Raw genomic sequence first — 20,992 nt, 5'->3', positions numbered from 1 at the left:
AAAGGTTTTAAAGATTTAATTTAAATATGATAGAAAAATATTTATAAAATGAAAGTGATAACCACCTGATTGGTTTGTTTTTCAAAGTCAAAATTCTGTACTAAGCTGGGTGTCCGTGTCTCATGCCTGTAACCCTAGCTACTTGGAGGCTGAGCTCTGAGGATCATGGCTCAAAGCCAGCCTGGACAGGAAAGTCTGTGAGACTCTTATCTCCAATTAACCATAATAAATCTGGAGGTAGAGCTGTGGCTCAAGTGGTAGAGCACTGGCCTTGAGCACAAAATATCAGCGACAGTGCCCAGGTCAAGTTCAAGTCCCAGAACTGGTACATACACACAAAAAATCCGTATACTAGTTGAATCCTTGGGAAGTCACCTATCTGGTAAGCTCATTCTTCCTGAACATAGCAAACCCAGAAAAGAAGTGACAAGGGCTTCCAGAATAGAATACTGTTACAGAATGGAGTTATAGATTGAGATTTTAGAAGTGGCCTTTTAAGAAACTAAGGAATTTCAAGTTGCAGAGACCAGGACTCAAACTCAGTACCTGAGGCTTTCACTTATTGGCTAGTCTTCTACTAATTGAGCCACGCCTCCAACCCCTCAAATTACTAAAGATTAATTACTTCAGAGATAGGCTGAGTGACACACTAAGCACAGTGATGGGAGGTAGAACCCTGGCCAGCACACATGTCTTCTGTAGCTTTTTTTGCTGTCTGCCATGTGGTTTTTTGGTATCTAAGGGGGTTTCAGCAGAGCTCATGGTAGCTGTGCAGTGAGACTTGCTAATTCAGGCTGCGGTGTATTCATCCCTATGAAACCTCTATGAGGACATTGTCTAGTATAAAATAAACTGTATGTTTGCCTAGTGATGAGCCTTGGCTTCTTTCTGACTGATTCACTGAAGTTGTTTCTATAGAAAAATTATATTAGTTTATCTGAAAATAGGTATTTACAAGACTCACTATTTCATAGAGCTAAAAGTTTCTCGGACATAGTAGAATTTCCAAGGCTTATTTCTCTTTGGGAACTAGCAATAGCCAGGACTCAATTCTGTAATCTATTATATTCATCTCAAATGGCGGTTATAATACCCTCCAACAGATGATTAAAAGATTCTTTTATTACTGTTTCCTTGCTCCTTTTACCCCATGTAGCACTTGGGATTATAGAGAGCTATAGGAGCTTTTTGTTTAATTATTTTGACCTGGCTTTGACCTATATGATAAAATCCAGCTGATCAATATACATATTTATATTTTCCAGATTTATTTTAAATCCACTTTCTTTAGCACAGTGTTTTCCATTGTTCAAATCCAGGGCTTTTATCTCATTAAGTGGTAAATGGTCTTTCTCAGCTCTGCCTCCCAGGCGGTGGCAGGAAAGAAAGCAGCAGTCCACATGCTTTATAAAATAGAAATCATAATAGGCTTCTAGCAGTTCATGCCTGTAATCCTAGCTTCTTAGAAGGCTGAGATCTAAAGATCTTATTTCAGAGCCAGTCCATGAGACTCTTAGATCCAATTAACTACCAGAAAAGTGGAAGTAGAGCACTAGCCTTGAGCACAAAAGCTCAGGGACAGCTCCTAGACCCTGATTTCAAGCCCTAAGACCAGTGCTGAAGAGCACTGCAGTTCAGGAAATTTCAGCTCAGGGCATTTGCATGTGTTAGTCAAAAATTTTATTACTAAGATGCACCTCAGCCCAAGAAGACCTTTAATCCTGGGAAACCCAAACATTTCATAGTTACCTGTTTGAAATACCAGGACTCGTAATGCTTACAGAAGAGGAATGTCACCAGCATATAAATTGGTTGTTGTTTTTTTTTTTCCCCAAGCAGGGGAGGATAAAGGATATGGGATGCCTTCAACTTCTATTGTGATAAAAAATAATGACATATACTAACTGGCAAATATTTGATTATTTCTACTGAACTAGATATATAGAGTTAATTTCTAGTATTGAATATATATATATATATATATATATATATATATAATTGTTATATGTGATTCTTTTTAGTGAAAAATAATGTAGATGAAAATATGGATGAATCAGATAAACAAAAAGGTCTACAAAGTCCCAAAAAAATAAAAACAGAATCTGATTGTGAAAAAAAAGATACTGCCAAAGGAGCAGGCCAGAGTGAAGTGGATATGTCAAAGACTACTGAGAAGAAGGAAGAAGGTAAGGAGGGTCCGTGAGGAGGGCGCCTGGGCGTCATAGGAATGCACTGCCCGGTTTCACCTCAGGAAAGGTACTCGTCCTTCTGTTAACAGCTTTATTAACAAACGGAATTCGTGTCATGTACAGTTCACCCAGTTAATGTGACCATGGTCACATAGTTCCAGGTGGTTAGCCTGTGAAGTTTCTGAGATGATTAGAATAAATCATGGACAAGGTTAAACACTTAATCTAATACACACTTTACTTTGTTACAAAAGGTAAGTTTCACAAAAGGTTAGACATGGAGTTGTCATAGCATCTTCATAGTCAACCTTAGCACATTTTTATCACCCCAAAATTAAGCCTCTTGCTCACAAGCAGTCACCTTGCAATCCTTCCCAGATGCTTCCAGCCTACCAGTCTCTTCTTTGTATGCATTTTCCTGTGGTGGACATTTCAACGTAATCAGACAATATGTTGTCCTGTAGCTGACTTCTCTGACTTAGTATAGTGTTTTCAAGGTTTATTATTTCCAGTATTTTATTATTTCATTGTCTCTAACAGGGCATATCTGACCTGTTTCTGCTTCTTAGCTATAAACCAGAGTTTGGTGTTTTTATTTTTTGTAGATTTATGTTCTTACTTCTCAGAGCTAGATCTAGGAATGAAATTGACTAGTTTAAATGCAACTGTATGTGTAACCTTTGAGAAACTTCTCTTTTGTAAAAAGGAGTGTATTAAAGTGGAATATGTGGTTTTTAAAAACATTTTATAATGTATAACCCTGTCCATGATCTATTTAATCACTTCAGAAACGTTAAACCAGGAAGCCGGGCGCTGGTGGCTCACGCCTGTAATCCTAGCTACTCAGGAGGCTGAGATCTGAGGATCGCAGTTCAAAGCCAGCCCTGGCAGGAGAGACCGTGAGACTCCTATCTCCAATAAACCACCAGAAAACCGGAAGTGGCGCTGTAGCTCAAGTGGTAGAGCGCTCGCCTTGAGCTGAAGAGCTGAGGGACAGCGCCCAGGCCCAGAGTTCAAGCTCCATGACCGACAAAAAAAAAAAAAGAAACTTTAAGCCAGGCACCAGTGGCTCGCTCATTCTTATAATCTAAGCTACTCAGGAAGCTGAGATCTAAGGGTCACAATTCGAAGCCAACTCAAGCAGAAGAGTCCCTGTGAGAGTCATTTCCAATTAACCACTCAAAAAACCAGAGTGGAGCTGTGGCTTAAAGTGGTAGAGCATGCTAGCCTTGAGCAAAAGAGCTCAAGGACAGTCCCCAGGCCCTGAGTTCAAGCCCCACAACTGACAAAAACAGAAAAAGAAAAAAAAGAAACTTCAAAATGTATGATATTTCCTTAAAGCTTTAGCATTACCTGTGTGTGCATGCATACACACATGCGTTTCAGAACTGGGGCTTGAGTTTATTGCTCAAGGTTAGTGCTCATCCACTTGAATCACAGCTCACAGCTTCATTTCTGTTTTTTGTTGATTAATTGGAGATTAGGGTATCATAGAATTTCTTTCCTAAACTGGCTTCCAGCTGTGATCCTGAGATTGTAACCTCCTGAGTAGCTAGGACTATGGGCATGAGCCACCAATCAATGCCCAGCTTTCTCCCCCCCCCCCCCTTTGGTCCTGGGCACTGTCCTGGAGCCTCTTTTTGGTCAAGGCTAGCGCTCTCACTTGAGCCACAGGGGCATTTCCAGCTTTCTTGAGTAGTTTATTAGAAATGAGAGTCTCACGGGGACTTTTCTGCCCAGGATGGTTCTCAACCATAATCCTCAGATCTCAGCCTCTTGAATAGCTAGGATTATAGGTGTGCGCCACCAGACTCACATTCTCTAATTTATTTTATTTTATTTTTCTTGGGTCTGTTATGGGGCTTGATCTCAGGGCTCTCAGCATTGTCCCTCAGCTCTTCAGCTCAAGGCTAGTGCTCTACCACTTGAGCCACAGTACTACTTCCGGTTTTCTGATGGTTAATTGGAAATAAGATTCTCCTGGACTTTCTAGCCCAGACTGGCTTTGAACCACAATTCTTAGATCTCAACCTCCTGAGTAGCTAGGGTTATAGACGTGAGTCACCAGGACCTGGCTTTCTGTAAGACTCTTATCTCCAATTAACTACCCAAAAGTAAAGTGGAGCTGTGTGGTTCAAGTGGTAGAGCCTTGAGCAAAAATACTCAGAGTCAGCTCCCAGGCCCTGAGTTCACACCTCAGGAATGGCACAAAAATTAATATTGTATGTGTGTGTGTCTGTGTGTGTGTGTGTGTCTGTGTGTGTGTAAAATATGTGTTTATATGTATATAGTCTCACGAATCCCTATTTTCAGAGTTAAAAATTACAGTTCTGTAAATGTCTATTTCACAGATGTGAAAGAGCTATTGGATTCTGAGAATGATAAGTCCTTCAAGGAAGAAGCAATGGAGGTGGATCAGGAGGAGGTGAAAGCGGAGTCACATGTGAACTGTCAGGAAAGCTCCCCCGTCGATGTGGTCAATGTCAGTGAGGGCTTTCACCTAAGGACTTGTTACAAAAAGAAAACCAAATCATCCAAACTAGATGGGCTTCTTGAAAGGCGAATTAAGCAGTTCACCATGGAAGAAAAACAGCGCCTGGAAAAGATGAAGTTAGAGGGTGGAATTAAGGGTTCTGGAAAGTCTTCTACAACTTCCTTGAGAGATCTCTCTGATTCACCCATCACAACCAAAGCAAAAGAAGGGTGTCAAAATGACTTGCTGAGAGACGAACCAAGCCCAGTTGTAAATAATGAGAAGTGTGAGGAGTCAATTCAGGGATGTTCACAAAGTGATTCCTCAGCTCTGGGCATCAGTGATTCTAGTCTTACCCCAAGCAAACCTTATTCAAAACGCCGCCTGTTAGATGATGTCTCCATTCGGACTCTGGGGACAAATTACCAGAAACAAAACTCCGTTGACAATGACATAGATGACAGTCTCTCTGAAAGCACCAGTGAAGGACAGGAACTCAGCAAAAGCAAAACAAAAGGAGGTGCTCTTTTCATCGATGTCTCTAAACCAGCCAGAACAGATGATAGTGGTACTTTGAGATTTAAGAACAGAAAACCACTCCTAGAGGAAGAGAATGACAACTTTATTTCTTCTTCTGAGACTGCTTTACTCCCATCAGGACCTAAAAATTCCAGCAACAGAGATGCCCCATCACTCTCAAAAGCAATGGACTTCGACGGGAAACTAGTATGTGATGAATATAATAACAGCACTTTGGAAAATAGTTCTGATACTATGTCTATTCAGGATAGTAGTGAAGAAGATATGGTTGTTCAGAATAGCGGTGAAAGTATTTCTGAACAGTTCCTAACTCCAGAACAAGATATTGAAAGCTCAGAGCCATTGAGATGTGAATTTGTTTCGAAGTCCACTGGAAACTGTGGTGACAGGCTACAGGGCAAGGTAACGGAAGCAAATGGGAAAAAAACAAGCCAGCAGCAGAGCTCAGAGGAGAGACCAATGAACAAATGTGCCGACCAAGCAAACCTCAAAAATACCACTGATAAAAGGAATAGTGAAAATCGAGAGTCTGAGAGGAAAGGACCGAAGAGCACTTTTCAAATAAATGGAAAAGATAAGAAAGCGAAGATATATTCAAAAGGTGACTGCTTGAAGGAAATCCCCGAAAGTAAAGTAGTGAGTGGTAATGTTGAATCCAGAGTTAATAACGTAAATAAAATAATCCCTGAAAATGATATTAAGCCTTTGACTGTTAAAGAACCTTCTATGAAGCCTTTCATTAATGGTGATGTCATCATGGAAGAGCTGAACGAAAAAAACAATTCAGAGACCAATTCACGTGTACCAAGTTCCTTAGATGCTGAAGGTAATTACCAGGATAGCCTCAAGAGCCTGCCATCAACCAAAGAGTCTGACAGCACGCAGATGACGCCTCCATCCTCTTGTCCAGAAAGCAATTCCTTTAATCAGGTAGAAGATATGGAAGTGGAAACCCCAGAAGTGAAGAAGCTTACTCCGTCCTCTGTTACCTCCGGAGAGGAGTCCAACCTCAGTAATGATTTCACGGATGAAAATGGGTTGCCCACCCACAAAGCCGAAAACATCAATGGAGATTCCAAAAGGAAAACTGTCATCACAGAAGTTACCACAATGACATCCACGGTTGCCACGGAATCGAAGACTGTGATCAAGGTAGCAAAAGGCGATAAGCAAACTGTGGTGTCGTCCACCGAAAATTGTGCCAAATCCACAGTCACTACTACCACCACAACAGTCACCAAACTGTCTACACCCTCCACAGACAGCACTGAGGACATCATCTCTGTTAAGGAGCAGAGCAAAACCGTGGTCACCACGACCGTGACAGACTCCCTGACCACCGCAGGAGGCACACTGGTGACATCCATGACTGTCAGCAAAGAGTATTCCACGAGGGACAAGGTGAAACTGATGAAGTTTTCCAGACCGAAGAAGGCTCGCTCAGGTACAGCTCTGCCATCCTACAGGAAGTTTATCACCAAGAGCAGCAAGAAGAGCATATTTGTCTTGCCTAATGATGACTTAAAAAAGTTAGCCAGAAAAGGAGGAATTCGAGAAGTCCCTTACTTTAATTATAATGCGAAACCTGCCTTGGATATATGGCCGTATCCTTCTCCTAGACCAACCTTTGGAATCACTTGGAGGTATATATTTTAAAATGTATTTGGGAGGATGGGAAGTTTTCAAAGAATGATCCCACACTTGTAGTAAGATAATTGAACTGCGACAGAGAGGCATGCATTCAATGAGCAAAGTTGGTCATAGAAATAAGATACAGAAAGCTTCCATCTTGGCTAGTTGGTAGATACCAAAGTTCGTTTAGGAAGAAATACTGAAAGACTTGGAAGTGTAAGGGAGTCCTTTAATTCAATTTTCAATTTTAACTTTCATAAGGCAAAGGGAACCTGTCAACCCTAGCGTGCTCGTGTGCAAGTTATTTGCTGCTTTGTTTGTTCACACAAGATAACCACAAAATTGGATTGGGATTATCACCAACTTTCTGGAATGTTTGTATTTTATTTCTATTGGGTAGATGCTCATAAAGATGTAAAAAGAAGAAAGCATACCAACATATTTCTTAAAATTCATCATAATGTGGAAATCTTCTGTAATTTATGTGCATGATAAACTTGTATTTTGGAGTTCTCTGTTATTCATGTAGGAAAAAGTAGACTCTGCAGTTCCTTAGGAATAGTCTAGAACTCAGGAGTGTTCCTCGTTTAAAATTTTCTGGGCACTGTAGATTCCAGGAGACAGATCTAAGTATATAGTATTGGCAGTTGTAAATGGACCATAGAAATTCTTGCCTAGATGTTTAGCAATTTGCCTTTGCCTACATAGGGGTGGAGTTAGAAGTAAGGCCTAGTTTCCTGAATCCCACTCTGCTACTTTGTCATCTTTCACCTATTTGTCCTTGCTTTATCCTTTTTAATATATGTCTCTGTCTCTTCACCCTTTCAACTGAAGGTAGGACATAAGTATGAGAATGTGTAGGGGCCTGGGGATTGTGTGTGGAAAGCAGGCCAGGTCTTATTGAAGATTGTTTTTGCTAGATTCCTAAGATTATTGTAGTAAGTTACTGAGCAGATTGCATTTCTCCTAAAACTTCATTTTGGTGTGTCTTTTAATGTGTTTCCAAATTTCTTTTACGTCACACTTTTTGTGTGTCCTTTATATTATAGTCAGCTAATATCAGAAGAGACCAAACAAGAATGTAAATAAGTGCTCTGTGTAGAGGAATTAATTTACTGATCCAACCAATCATACATAGTTTGTATGAGCAAGTTTTATTTTTATTACTCATCATTTAATTTAAAGTAAAATATCATCACTCCATTACACATGCAATAGAGACAGCTGAAAAGTCCAATTTCTCTGCAGGGCCTGCAATGAAGGATTTGCAGAATCCTGCAGGGAATCAAGGAACTCTTCATTACAGTTCATGGATTTGTAGGATTACTCTGCACTTTTCTGCTTTCTTCATTGAGAGCGGTCCCAAAATGTATCCTTGACTGTCCTGCAGGTAACTTCTTTCCCACTGGAAAAGTTACTGTGTACAAATACTCTAATTCAAATGACCTGGCAATTGCTGAGGCTGGCCCTTCTGCTCTTTTCTGTTGGGAAGTGGAAGGTAGGCTGAACGGGGAAGTGCTGTTCTCTGAATTTGCCAGCCCTCAAGCCGTGCTCAGGGCCCTTCTGTGCACAGCTGGGTTTAGGAGCCTTGTGTCAATGTTTGCTATGTACTGTGCACAATTTGTACCTGTTTAATTTCTCATTTTTTAATGGAAAGAAATACTTTCCTATATGTTTTTGATAATTGCCTTCAGATACCTGCTAACATCTTAATTTGCTAAAGTTGAGGTAAATGAAATACCTTCTGAGAGAGGCATGGGTAAATATGTATGTTCTTGATTTTGGAACACATTTTTTAAAAAGCTATTAAAAACATGCATATGAAGTGCATTTTTATACTCACACTTGAATCAAGTATGATCCTTAGAGCAGGAACTAAGAATCCTACAGATAACAGGAGTGATAGTTTCAAATATTTATTCTGGGGTCTCACTATGTTGCCCAGACTGGTCACCAATTCTAGGCTCCTTGTGCCCAGCCCCTCAGTTGCTGGGACTATAGGTGTGCCTGGCTGCATGTAAGAGTTCTATTAATGTTATAGCTGAGCATTGTGGTGAGTGAAGTTAGTCTCATGGACACAGAAACTTTGACCCGTCCACTGACACTTTCCTTTCCCAGGCCTGCCTCTGTGTTTCATGATCACTTTGACCTGGTAATCTCTACAGTGCTGCCAGGAGAATCCCGTAACATGTCACTCTGGCCTATGATTATTCTGTGGATAACTACCCAATAGTTGAAACACACACACACACACACACACACACACACACACACACACACACACACACACACACACACACACACACACACACACACACACACACACACACACACACACACACACACACACACACACACACACACACACACACACACACACACTCTTTAAGTCGAAACACACACACACACACCCTCTTTAAGTCAAAACACACACACACACACACACACACACACACACACACACACACACACTCACTCTTTAAGTCTTTGGTCTGAGCAGCACATTTTGGATTCTGCCTGCCTCTGTCAGGCCATCTCCATCTGAACCTCCACAATCCTGCCCCACTCTCATAACACATTGGATGTGGTGTCAGACAAGTGTGTGCTCTGCAACATTTCTCCTGAGCAAATCTGTACCCCCCTTGCCCTCAGACACGCCTCCTCACCCCCCCCTGCCCAGCACCCTTAACTTGTCCTTTTAGATGACACCAAACCTCTGATCTCTGTCCTCAAGCTAGGTCAGATATCCCTGTCTTGTACATAGAACACAGAAGCAGATCCTTTCACATAGTCTGCCATACAGCCGAGACTTAGCTGTGTTCTGAACAAATGACTGGAGGAGCAAGCTGATGATCTAGGGAGTTTCTCCCTGATGAGGTTATTGTGTGGACATAGAGATGAGAAGATGAGAAGAGTGAATGAGAATGAACTTGTCGCTGGGAAGGTGGCTCAGTGGTAGAGTGCTTGCCTTGCATGCATGAGACCCTGGGTTCGATTCCTCAGCACCACATAAGCAGAAAAAGCCAGAAGTGGAGCTATGGCTCAAGTGGTAGAGCGCTAGCCTTGAGCTGAAGAGCTGAGGGACAGCGCCCAGGCCCAGAGCTCAGGGCCCACATCTGGCCAAAAAAAAAAGAGAGAGAGAGAGAATGAACTTGTCTTTAAACCTAAGTCTCCATTTGCTTTCTCCCATGAGAGCAGAGCTCCCGAAGGATTTCTTTAGGGTGTAGCCTGACAGAGACACTTTCTCCTCTCAGGATATCCCTGCACTTTGTGTTTCCCTCCTAATTAAGGAGCTGCTCTGTCCTGACTGAGGATGGACCAGGAGATAACAATGTGTCAAAGTAGGGGCAGGATGTTAGGGAGCTGCAGCAAATTTCTAGCTAGAGCTTGGTCTTTTTTCACATGGTCCCTTTTTCTAATGCCCCTAGTAGGAAATATTGCCCTTCAAATGCTACGTTGTCTTCAGATTTACTGTCTACTGGGCTGGAGATATGGCTCAAGTGGTAGAGGACTTGCCTAGCATGAAAGGTTCTAGGTTCAGTCTCCAGTAACACACTGACACAGTCTATCTCTATTAGTGAAAGAAGTTACTTTGATTTTGTAGACTTCCCTACATTGTAATTAGCCAGTGTATTCATTTATGTAGAGTGAAAATGTCAATTGCTTGTTATCCAAAGGTCCTAATAGAGAAGTGACAGCCTAAGGCTCCTTTAAAATGCATCATGGGGCTGGGAATGTAGCTTAGTTGTAGAGTACATGCCTAGCACACATGAATCCCTGGGGTCGATTCCTCAGTGCCACATAAACAAAAAAGGCCAAAGTGGCACTGTGACTCAAGTGGTAGAGTGCCTTGAGCAAAGGTGCTCCTAGGCCCTGAGTTCAAGCCCCAAAATGAAATACATTCTGGTGCTAGGTTCTGGTGGCTCAAAGTAGTAGAGCGCTTGCCTTGAGTGAAAAAGCTAAGACAGCACCCAGCCCTGAGTACAAGCCCCATGACCTATCCAAAAGAAAGAAAGAATTCTAGTGAGTTCTATTATAGGACATTTACCCACTGCAGTTGAGTAAATTCCTTTGAAATTGCTTTTAGCATTAGGCTTTGAAGAGTAGAAAAACAATTCAGTAACTTCACATACTATGCTGCTTATGTGTAAAGGGAAAAACAAATATTTCTGATTAGTCACTGATCTAGCATTGTCCTTTTTCTAATGTTTTGCTACTTGTTATAGGATCCCTAAACTTCACTAACATTGTTAAATGATATTATTCATCATCTAGTACTTGATGTTTTGCAGAACCACTATTTGGATGCAGAGTTTTCTTTCCACTGGAAAGGTCTTCCTAGATTTGCAAAGTGTTCAGGTTTAATTTTGCTTTTTAAGAAGATATAAACAGGCTGGGCACTCGTGGCTTACATCTGTAATCCTAGTTTACAAAGGGGACTGAGATCTCAGGATTGAGGTTTGAAAAGCCAGCCAGGGCAGACAATTCTGTAAGACTCTTATCTCTACTGAGCCAGCGAAAAGATGGAAGTAGAGATGAGCTTGAGTGAAGAAGCCAAACAAGGGGGCTTGTCCCCGAGCTCCAGCCCCCCGTGTGGCTATGCACAAAAAAGGGGGGCTTGTCCCTGAGCTCCAGCCCTGTATTGCTATGCACAGAAAAAGAAGATTGAATATTTTCAGATTTTTCTGCTTCAGCAAAAATTAGTCAAAACTCCTGTAGCTGCCGGGTGCTGGTGGCTCACGCCTGTAATCCTAGCTACTCAGGAGGCTGAGATCTGAGGATCGCGGTTCAAAGCCAGCCCGGGCAGGAGAGACCGTGAGACTCCTATCTCCAATAAACCACCAGAAAACCGGAAGTGGCGCTGTAGCTCAAGTGGTAGAGCGCTCGCCTTGAGCTGAAGAGCTGAGGGACAGCACCCAGGCCCAGAGTTCAAGCCCCACGACCGACAAAAAAAAAAAAACTCCTGTAGCTACTTTAAAAAACTATTTTATTTGTTCTTGTTTTTACTTTTCCTTGCAGATATTTAGAATTGAATAAATTTATGAAATCTTCATAAATTGTTACCATTTCAGCTTTACAATGAAACATGCTTATTACTTTGCATATTTATGTGACATTCAGAGTGAATATGGACCCTTTAAAATTGTCACACATGGGGCTGGGAAGGTGGCTCAGTGGTAGAGTGCTTGCCTTGCATGCATGAGGCCATGGGTTCGATTCCTCAGGACCACATAAGCAAAAAGAAAAAAAGCCAGAAGTGTCGCTGTGACTCAAGTGGTAGAGCGTTCGCCTTGAGCTGAAGAGCTGAGGGACAGCGCCCAGGCCCAGAGTTCAGGCCCCACGACCAGACCCAAAAAAAAAAAATTGTCAGATACAAGTTGTGCTAGGAACAAAAAGTTCTTTCAAGGAACATATAATGTCAGAATCTTACAAAACCATATTATAAGCTGGGCACTGGGGGGCTCACGCCTGTAATCCTAGCTACTAAGGAGGCTGAGATCTGAGGATCACCAGCCTGGACAGGAAAATCCATGAAACTTATCTCTGGGGAAAAAACCAGAAGTGGCGCTATGGCCCAAAATCGTAGAGCCTTGAGCAAAAGAGCTCAGGGACAGGGCCCAGGCCCGGAGTTCAAGCCCCACAACTGACTTTTAAAACAAAAAAATAAAACAAAGCAAAACAAAAAACTATCTATAAATGCTGAAGCCATAATAAAGATAAAGCCAAAATCTTTCAATTAAGGAAAGAAGAGAAAGGACAGAGAGGGAGGAACAGCAAGGGAGAGAGAAGGATGGGGAGGAACAGAGATTACAATGGAAAATGTGTGTGAATATGCACGTAGAGAGAGAGTTTTACTTGGTCTGTTCTTTCAGATACAGGCTTCAGACTGTGAAGTCCCTGGCTGGAGTGAGCCTGATGTTACGATTACTGTGGGCCAGCCTGAGATGGGATGACATGGCAGCCAAGGCTCCGCCAGGAGGAGGGACCACACGGACAGGTAAGGGGGTGGAGTCTCAAAGAGAGCATCAGTGGACTGGTTGGTTACCTATTGTAGATAGCATCTTTTACAAAACAAATGTAATGGTTGTTTTAAAGGTGATGCACAGAGGTACATAAATACAGGTAAAAAGTACAGTTTTTTTGGACAATGTCACCCCTTCCCTTGCTCGCTCCAAGTGATAGTTTGCATCTTGGTTATTCATAAAAATACAGCTTTCTGGGCTGAAGGCATGGCTCAAGTGGTAGAATGTTGGCCTTGCAAGCGTGAGGCCTTGAGTTCAATTACTAGTACTACCAAAACAACAGCACTGCAGCTTTTAACTGTGACACATATCCTAAAATCCTGGTGGCTGGGAAAATTCAGATTGTGAAACACCATACATGAAAGTCAAGTCTTTCGAATGACAGCTTTTATAAGACTAGAAGTCATTTAAACTGAGTCTCCCAGAATCCTGTATTTGCTTGTGTTGTTCTAGGACTTTTATTTTGTGGGTTGTTTTTTTGTCCTAGACTGGGTCTCATACTCGGTACTTACTGCTTTCACTCATTGGCTAGTGCTCTACCAAGCCAGCCTCCATCGCAGGACTTGTATTTTGAGTTTCACTGCCAGAAGCTAAGTTGCACCCTACAACAGTTTGTTCAGTTTAGAAATTTTTCTCTCAGCTATTCAAGAAGCTGAAGTAGGAAGATTGCTTGGATCCAAGAGTTCAGTACCAACATAGTGAGACCCTAGGTCAAAAGTACATAAGTATATAACCTAAGAAGTTTTCCCATGGAAGAAACTCTATACTGTTGCAGTCTGCTAGCAACTGTGTAGTCATTAATGAAACGTTTCTGAAGGTTTATTCCATATGTGTCTCTTCATTAAAGTGCCAGGTGTGGTACCTTTATAGTCTCTGAGAATGTCTGGTGATATTAATAATATACAATTAAATCCCCATAGAAACATCTGAAACTGAAATCACAACCACAGAAATAATTAAGAGGCGGGATGTTGGTCCTTATGGCATTCGTTCTGAATACTGTATCAGGAAAATCATTTGTCCCATTGGAGTTCCAGAAGCACCAAAAGGTAAAGAATGGTAAAAATTCTACTCTCTTGTTACCCATACACATTAATTACATGAATTGAAAGATTTTGAAAAATATTACTAGTATGAATATGAACTCTATAAGTTTCAGAAAGAAACCTTAACTGAAGCCAGGCACTGGTGGCTCACATCTATAATCCTAGCCACTCAGGAGGCTGAGATCTGATGATCACAGTTCAAAGCCAGCCAGGGCAGGAAAGTCCAAGAGACTTTCATCTCCAAGGAAGTGACACTGTGACTCAAATGGTAGAGTGCTAGCCTTGAGCCGAAGAGCTTAGGGACAGCTCCCAGGCCCAGAGTTCAAGCCCCATGACCAACCAAAAAAAAAAAGTAAGAAATCTTAAGTGAATTTAAGCAATAAACAAAACAAGATTCTGTTAGCCACATATTAGTGCTTGTTGTTACTGTGTAACCTCATATAATGAAGATATGGGCAATGATTGGACCATAGGCCCTTAGCCCCAGGAAAACAGCTGCTACTATGGCTAGTTTATTGTAGTCATGGCACTTTGTGCAGCATCTGACCTATGAAAGTGGTTTGTGGAGCCAAGGGTTGAAGCTACTGCAAAGTACTTCAGTAGACAGAATAAAATAATATGAAACATAAAGAATTATTCAGGCTGGATGTAGTGGCATACACCTGAAATCCCAGCTACTTGGGAGACTGAGGCATCCCAGTAAGGATACCCATCCCAACTGTGAGAGGGACATGCAACTGTGTTGGGTTCTTAGTCACATGTGGGGAAGGGACAGAAATAGTTACAGAGGGACCAGGTCACGTAGCTAGTGGGCCATATCCCATGAGCTTTTGCAACAGCCTGCTTTTTTTCTTGCAAATGAGGTTTGATTGAAGCATAGTTATTCTTACTCAGGTATGCATGCTCTTTTCTATTGTGATACAAAGGGAAGAATCAAGTAGTTGGAACAGAAACCAGCTGGCCTGCATAGTCTGACTATAGCATCTGGCACTTTAAGGAGAGAAAGTTTGCTGAGCTTAGCTGTACATTCTTGCTGTCTACGACATTCACTCTCGAAGCTAAGGGGGAAGCATCATTAATCCAAGGCCAACCTGGGCTGCATACAATCTGTGTCCAAAAATGAAGTAAAAAGAAAAAGGTTGAGGGGTTGGGAAGGTGGCTCAGTGGTAGAGCGCTTGCCTTGCATGCATGAGGCCCTGGGTTCGATTCCTTAGCACCACATAAGCAAGGAAAAAAAAAAAGGCACAAGTGGCGCTGTGACTCAAGTGGTAGAACGCTAACCTTGAGGTGAAAAGCTGAGGGATAGCACCCAGGCCCAGAGTTCAGGCCCCACAACCAAAGGAGAGGGAGGGGGAATGATATATATATATATATATATGAGAAAACTCCAGCAGTACTCTCATTTTGGGGGAGTGGGGGGAGGGGTGTGGGGGCATCAGTCAGGGGCTTCATCTCAGGGCCTAAGAGCTCTTTTAGTCAAGGCTAGCACTCTACCACCTTGAGCCGCAGTGCCATTTCTGGTTTTCTGGTGTTTAATTGGAGATGTCTTTCACAGACATTCCTGACCAGGCTGGCTTCAAACCACAATCCTCAGATCTCAGCCTCCTGAGCAGCTAGGATTACAGGTGTGAGCCACCAGCACCTGGCAGTAGAGTCATTTCTAAAAAGCTATATTGTTTAAAATACTCTGCTTTTTTTCCCAAAGAAACACCTACACCTCAGAGGAAAGGCCTTAGATCAAGTGCACTGCGGCCAAAGAGACCAGAAACACCTAAGCAAACTGGCCCTGTTATTATTGAAACCTGGGTAGCAGAAGAAGAATTAGAACTCTGGGAAATCAGGGCCTTTGCTGAGAGGTAAGGAAATCCTTAATATCTAGTCATAGATTCTATCAATTCAGAATTTAAAAATATCAGGCTATTATTCAGTATATAATTTATATACAGTATATTTCTATATAGATATGTCTATGTTTATAGATAGTTTATGTGTTTATATAAGTCATGTTAATTTTATTGCACTTTTTGATTTTAAGAGTTACTTTTTGTTCATTAAGGTCCTATTTTATATGTTAATATCCATTTGTTAGTCTCTGCTTATCCTAAACGTTATTTTTTAAACAGATTGGCAAAAAAATAAATAGAAATATTCTTACATTAGTGGCCAGATGTCTGATAGGATAGTTTCTGATAAGTTGCTTTTTTTTTTTTTCTGCAGAGTGGAGAAAGAAAAGGCCCAAGCAGTTGAACAACAGGCTAAGGTTAGTGACCAAAGGTGGGGGCTGATTTCAGGGCCCATAGGGAGGCTCTCCTAAGACCATAGTGATCATCTACCTAACAAGGAGTCCTGCCCGGAAACCTGTTTCCAGTTCTTGCCAAATTTATACACCCTGCAAGCACAGCAACTGTATATACACAGGATATTTTAAATGCCCCTCACCCACATTTTTAGTTTATTACTTGAACCCAGCTTTGTGGTGCAGGAAGCAACATAGTGGAGAACATAGGAAAGTTCTGTTGTTCATTATCTTCCTAATTCCAGAAGTTAGAATTCTAGAAATAAATTCCAATCTGGAAAGTCTCTGTAATCAATGTACAAGTAAATTGTACTAACAACTCCATTCTAAGAATCTGTTGTAATTGCTGATGCTAAAGCCAGTGATAGTTCTGTGATGAACTGTACATGTGCCTGGGTACTTGCTGCACAAAGAGAAGATGCTTGTTTCTATCAAGGAGACATGAGGTGCTTTCACCCAATGAGAAGTTTTTTTTGGTTTTTTTTTGGTCCGGTTGTGGGGCCTGAACTCTGGGCCTGGACACTGTCCCTCAGCTCTTCAGCTCAAGGCTAGCACTCTACCACTTGAGCCACAGCGCCACTTCCGGCTTTTTTCTTTTTGCTTATGTGGGGCTGAGGAATCGAACCCAGGGCCTCGAGCATGCAAGGCAAGAGCTCTACCACTGAGAGCCACCTTCCCAGCCCCCCAATGAGAAGTTTTAAACTCTGGAGACACAAATAAAATAGAACATAGATAAAATAGTTTTGTTGTTGTTACTATGTTGTGTCAGAAGTGGGGCTTGAACTCTGGGCCCACTGTTAGCTTTTTTGGTCAAGACAAGTAGAATCTACCACTAGAGCCACACTTCTGCTTCTGGCGCGCGCGTGTGTGTGTGTGTGTGTGTGTGTGTGTGTGTGTGTACGCACGCAGGTCCTATGGCTTGAGTGTGTGTGTGTGTGTGTGTGTGTGTGTGTGTGTGTGTGTGTGTGTGTGTGTACGCACGCAGGTCCTATGGCTTGAACTCAGGACCTAAGCTGACCTAAGCTCTATCCCTAATCTCTTTTGCTCAGGGCTATCACTCAACCACTTCAGCCAGGCTCTACTTCTGGCTTTTTGTGGTTGTAGATAAGAATCTCATAGACTTTCCTGCTGGGCTGGGATTGAACTGGGATCCTCAGATCTCAGCTTCCTGAGTAGCTAGGATTACAGGTGTGTGCCTGGTTTACTTCTGGCTTTTTGATGGTGAATTGGAGATAAGAGTCTCCTCTTGAGTAGTAGGGATTATACACTTGAGCCACTGGTATCTGGCCTTGCCTATTTTTTTTTTAATTGTTTATGGCAGGAAGAGTCTCACTATATAGCCCAGGTTGACCTTAAACTAAACTAAAGATCATACTGTCTCTACCTTTTGAGTGTTGGGATTATAATTTTGTATTGCAATATAACTGGCTTAACCCTGAGTTTGTTTGTTTTGTGGTATTCTAGAGGTTGCTTCATGATTGCTATGCAGATGCCCTACCACTTGAGCCAGCTCCTTTTTTGTGTGATCTTTATTTTTGACCTTAGATCTCACTTTTCTGCCCATGCCTGGAATGTGGTTCTCTTACTTGTGGTTCTTAAGTTGTTGTATGACTGGTACTTTTTACCACATCACACCCTTCCATTGGATAAGATGGAGTCTCACCAATTTTTTCACCTTTCATACCTGGTTTGCCCTCAAACTGTAATCCCCTACCCTCTACCCCACAAGTAGCAAAGATTATAGACTAGAGTTCCTGTGTTTCTGTTGGGTTTGGGTTTTTTTTTTTTTGAGGTTCTTATTATATCATTCTCTGTAAAATAGCATTTTTTGTTGTTGGTGGTGGTCATGGGGCTTGAAGTCTGAGCCTGGGCGCTGTCCCTGAGCTCTTCAAATCAAGATGAGTACTCTACCACTTGAGCCACAGCACCACTTCCAGTTTTCTGATGGTTAATGGAGGTAAGAGTCTCACGGACTTTCCTGCCCAAGCTGGCATTAAATCATGATCCTCAGATCTCAGCCTCCTGAGTAGCTAGGTTCAGGTGTGAGCTACTGGCCCCTGGCCCTAAAATATCTTTTTTTTTTTTTTGGGGGGGGGTCCAGTTGTGGGGCCTGAACTCTGGGCCTGGACACTGTCCCTCAGCTCTTCAGCTCAAGGCTAGCACTCTACCACTTGAACCACAGTGCCACTTCCGGCTTTTTTCTTTTTGCTTATGTGGTGCTGAGGAATCGAACCCAGGGCCTCATGCATTGCAAGGCAAGCGCTCTACCACTGAGCCACCTTCCCAGCCCTAATCTTTAGTAAATATATTTTAGCAAAATACTATGAGAACCAGATGCTAGCTACCCTGCCTGTAATCCTAACTGCTCAAAAGGCTGAGAGCTGAGGATCATAGTTTGAAGCTATGCAGAAAAGTTCATGAGACTTATTTCCAATGAGCTATTCGAAAAAAAAAAAAAGAAAGAAAGAAAGAAACCAGGAGTTGGTGGCTCACACCTATAATCCTAGCTACTCAGGAGGCTGAGATCTGAGGATCTCAGTTCAAAGCCAGCCCAGGCAGGAAAGTCCATGAGACTCTTATCTCCAATGAACCACCAGAAAACCAGAAGTGGCGCTGTGGCTCAAGTGGTAAAGCGCTGGCCTTGAGCTGAAGAGTGAGGGAGGGCATCCAGGCCCAGAGTTCAAGCCCTACTACCAAAAAAAAAGAAAAGGGGGAGGGGAAGGGGAAGGGGGGCAACAACAAGGACAATAAAGTGGTAGAGCGAGGGCCTTAAGAAAAAAAATAAGCTCAGGGATAGCACCCAGGCCCTGAGTTCAAGCCCTGGGACCAGCACAAAAACAAGCAACAACAACAAAAAACCTTTCAGAAATCTAGAGAAGTTGTTTTTGTAATTTTTAGCTTGTTGATTCTGATTGGATTATTGTAGTGAAACAGAAACCTATTATTTGTCTTCAGCTCTGACTGTCACACCTGAGCAGCAAGGTGTTCCTCCTAGTCACATCTTCTTTTCATTCTGAAAGCTTGGATGTTTGTACAGGTCACAAAATTTGGATCATTTTCTTTTGTTTTGGACAATGATAATGAAATATGTGTGATACAGAGACATGTAGATATTGCCTACATTAAAATTTTAATTATAGATTAAATGTATTTTAGTCTCTTTAGAAATGAAATATATTAGAAGTTTAGCCAGGCGCTGGTGGCTCACGCCTATAATCCTAGCTACTCAGGAGGCTGAGATCTGAGGATCTCGGTTCAAAGCCAGCCCGGGGGGGCTGGGAAGTTGGCTCAGTGGTAGAGCGCTTGCCTTGCATGCCTGAGGCCCTGGGTTCAATTCCTCAGCACCACATAAGCAAAAAAGAAAAAAAGCCGGAAGTGGCGCTGTGGCTCAAGTGGTAGGGCACTAGCCTTGAGCTGAAGAGCTGAGGGACAGTGCCCAGGCCCAGAGTTCAGGCCCCACGACCGGACCCAAAAAAAAAAAAAAAAAAAAACAAAGCCAGCCCGGGCAGGAGAGACCGTGAGACTCCTATCTCCAATAAACCACCAGAAAACCGGAAGTGGCGCTGTAGCTCAAGTGGTAGAGCGCTTGCCTTGAGCTGAAGAGCTGAGGGACAGAGCTCAGGCCCAGAGTTCAAGCCCCACGACCGACCAAAAAAAAAAAAAGAAGAAATGAAATATATTAGAAAAGCTAGTCACCAATGGCTCATGTCTGTAATCCCAGCTACCTAGGAGGCTGAGATAGGAGGATTGTGATTTGAAGCCAGCCTAGCTGTGAGACTCTATTCTGTGCTAAAAACTACCAACCGCCCTCCTACCCCTCAAAAGCCAGAAATGGAACTGTGGTTCAGACTATAGAGCCCTAGCCTTCAGTAAAAAGTTCAGAGACAGCACAAGGCTGGCACCAAAAATTAAAATTTAGGGGCTGGGATGGTGACTCAGTGGTAGAGTGCTTGCCTTGCATGCATGCATGAGGCCCTGGGTTCGATTCCTCAGCCCCACATAAGCAAAAAGACGAAAACCGCAAGTGGCGCTGTGGCTCAAGTGGTAGAGTGCTAGCCTTGAGCTGAAGAGCTGAGGGACAGCGCCCAGGCCCAGAGTTCAGGCCCCACAACCGGACCCCCCCCCAAAAAAAAAATAAGTAAATAAATAAATAAATAGAAATAAATTTAGTCAGTTTTCTTGGGGTGAACAAAATTATGGTGGGATTTCTTGTAGAACAGCTTGTTTTAATGTGGAACTATGTGGATTCACATTTTCTCTCACTGACTTTTGTAGAAACGACTGGAACAACAGAAGCCTACAGTCATTGCCGCTTCTACTACATCCTCACCAAACAGTACAACCAGCACCATCTCTCCAGCCCAGAAAGTTATGGTGGCCCCCATAAGTGGTTCAGTTACCCCTGGTACAAAGATGGTACTAACTACCAAAGTGGGCTCTCCAGCGACAGTCACATTCCAGCAAAACAAGAACTTCCACCAGACCTTCGCGACCTGGGTTAAACAAGGCCAGTCAAATTCAGGTACAGAGCCATGCCGAAGTCACACATTGTTTGCCTCCAGGACAAAGCACTTTCAATCCTTCCCCTGCTGAAATGAGACCTGTCTTTAGAAAGTTATTTTTCTTCTGCAGCTGATTGATCAAGCAAACTGTAACCATTGTTTTATTTCCAGCTAAATATTCATTATATGACATTAGCAAAGCTTTCCTACATTATTTAACGTTCAACATCTACATAATTCACTGTGAGTGGAGAGGAATGTGATACAGGATGAGCCACATTTCATGCATTG

At 42.4% G+C, this 20,992-nt stretch overlaps 1 protein-coding gene across 8 annotated transcripts in view; it reads left to right on the top strand.

The window, feature by feature from the left end:
- Bptf (bromodomain PHD finger transcription factor) overlaps positions 1 to 20,992 on the top strand; it is a 130,123-nt gene that overhangs the window by 71,177 nt on the left and 37,954 nt on the right. For all 8 annotated transcript variants that reach the window (XM_069993103.1, XM_069993101.1, XM_069993099.1 and 5 more), the window contains 7 exons: positions 2,022 to 2,186; positions 4,541 to 6,845; positions 12,708 to 12,832; positions 13,778 to 13,906; positions 15,609 to 15,759; positions 16,121 to 16,163; positions 20,475 to 20,721. In XM_069993103.1, coding sequence (XP_069849204.1) covers positions 2,022 to 2,186; positions 4,541 to 6,845; positions 12,708 to 12,832; positions 13,778 to 13,906; positions 15,609 to 15,759; positions 16,121 to 16,163; positions 20,475 to 20,721 — 3,165 coding nt within the window. The remainder of the gene's footprint in view (positions 1 to 2,021; positions 2,187 to 4,540; positions 6,846 to 12,707; positions 12,833 to 13,777; positions 13,907 to 15,608; positions 15,760 to 16,120; positions 16,164 to 20,474; positions 20,722 to 20,992) is intronic.

Source organism: Dipodomys merriami, unplaced genomic scaffold (assembly GCF_024711535.1).
Source record: "Dipodomys merriami isolate MVZ:Mamm:240054 unplaced genomic scaffold, mDipMer1.0.p SCAF_42, whole genome shotgun sequence".
NCBI classification, from domain to species: domain Eukaryota; kingdom Metazoa; phylum Chordata; class Mammalia; order Rodentia; family Heteromyidae; genus Dipodomys; species Dipodomys merriami.
The sequence above is the reverse complement of the archived record's forward strand: the minus strand, read 5'-3'. Positions and strand labels throughout refer to the sequence as shown.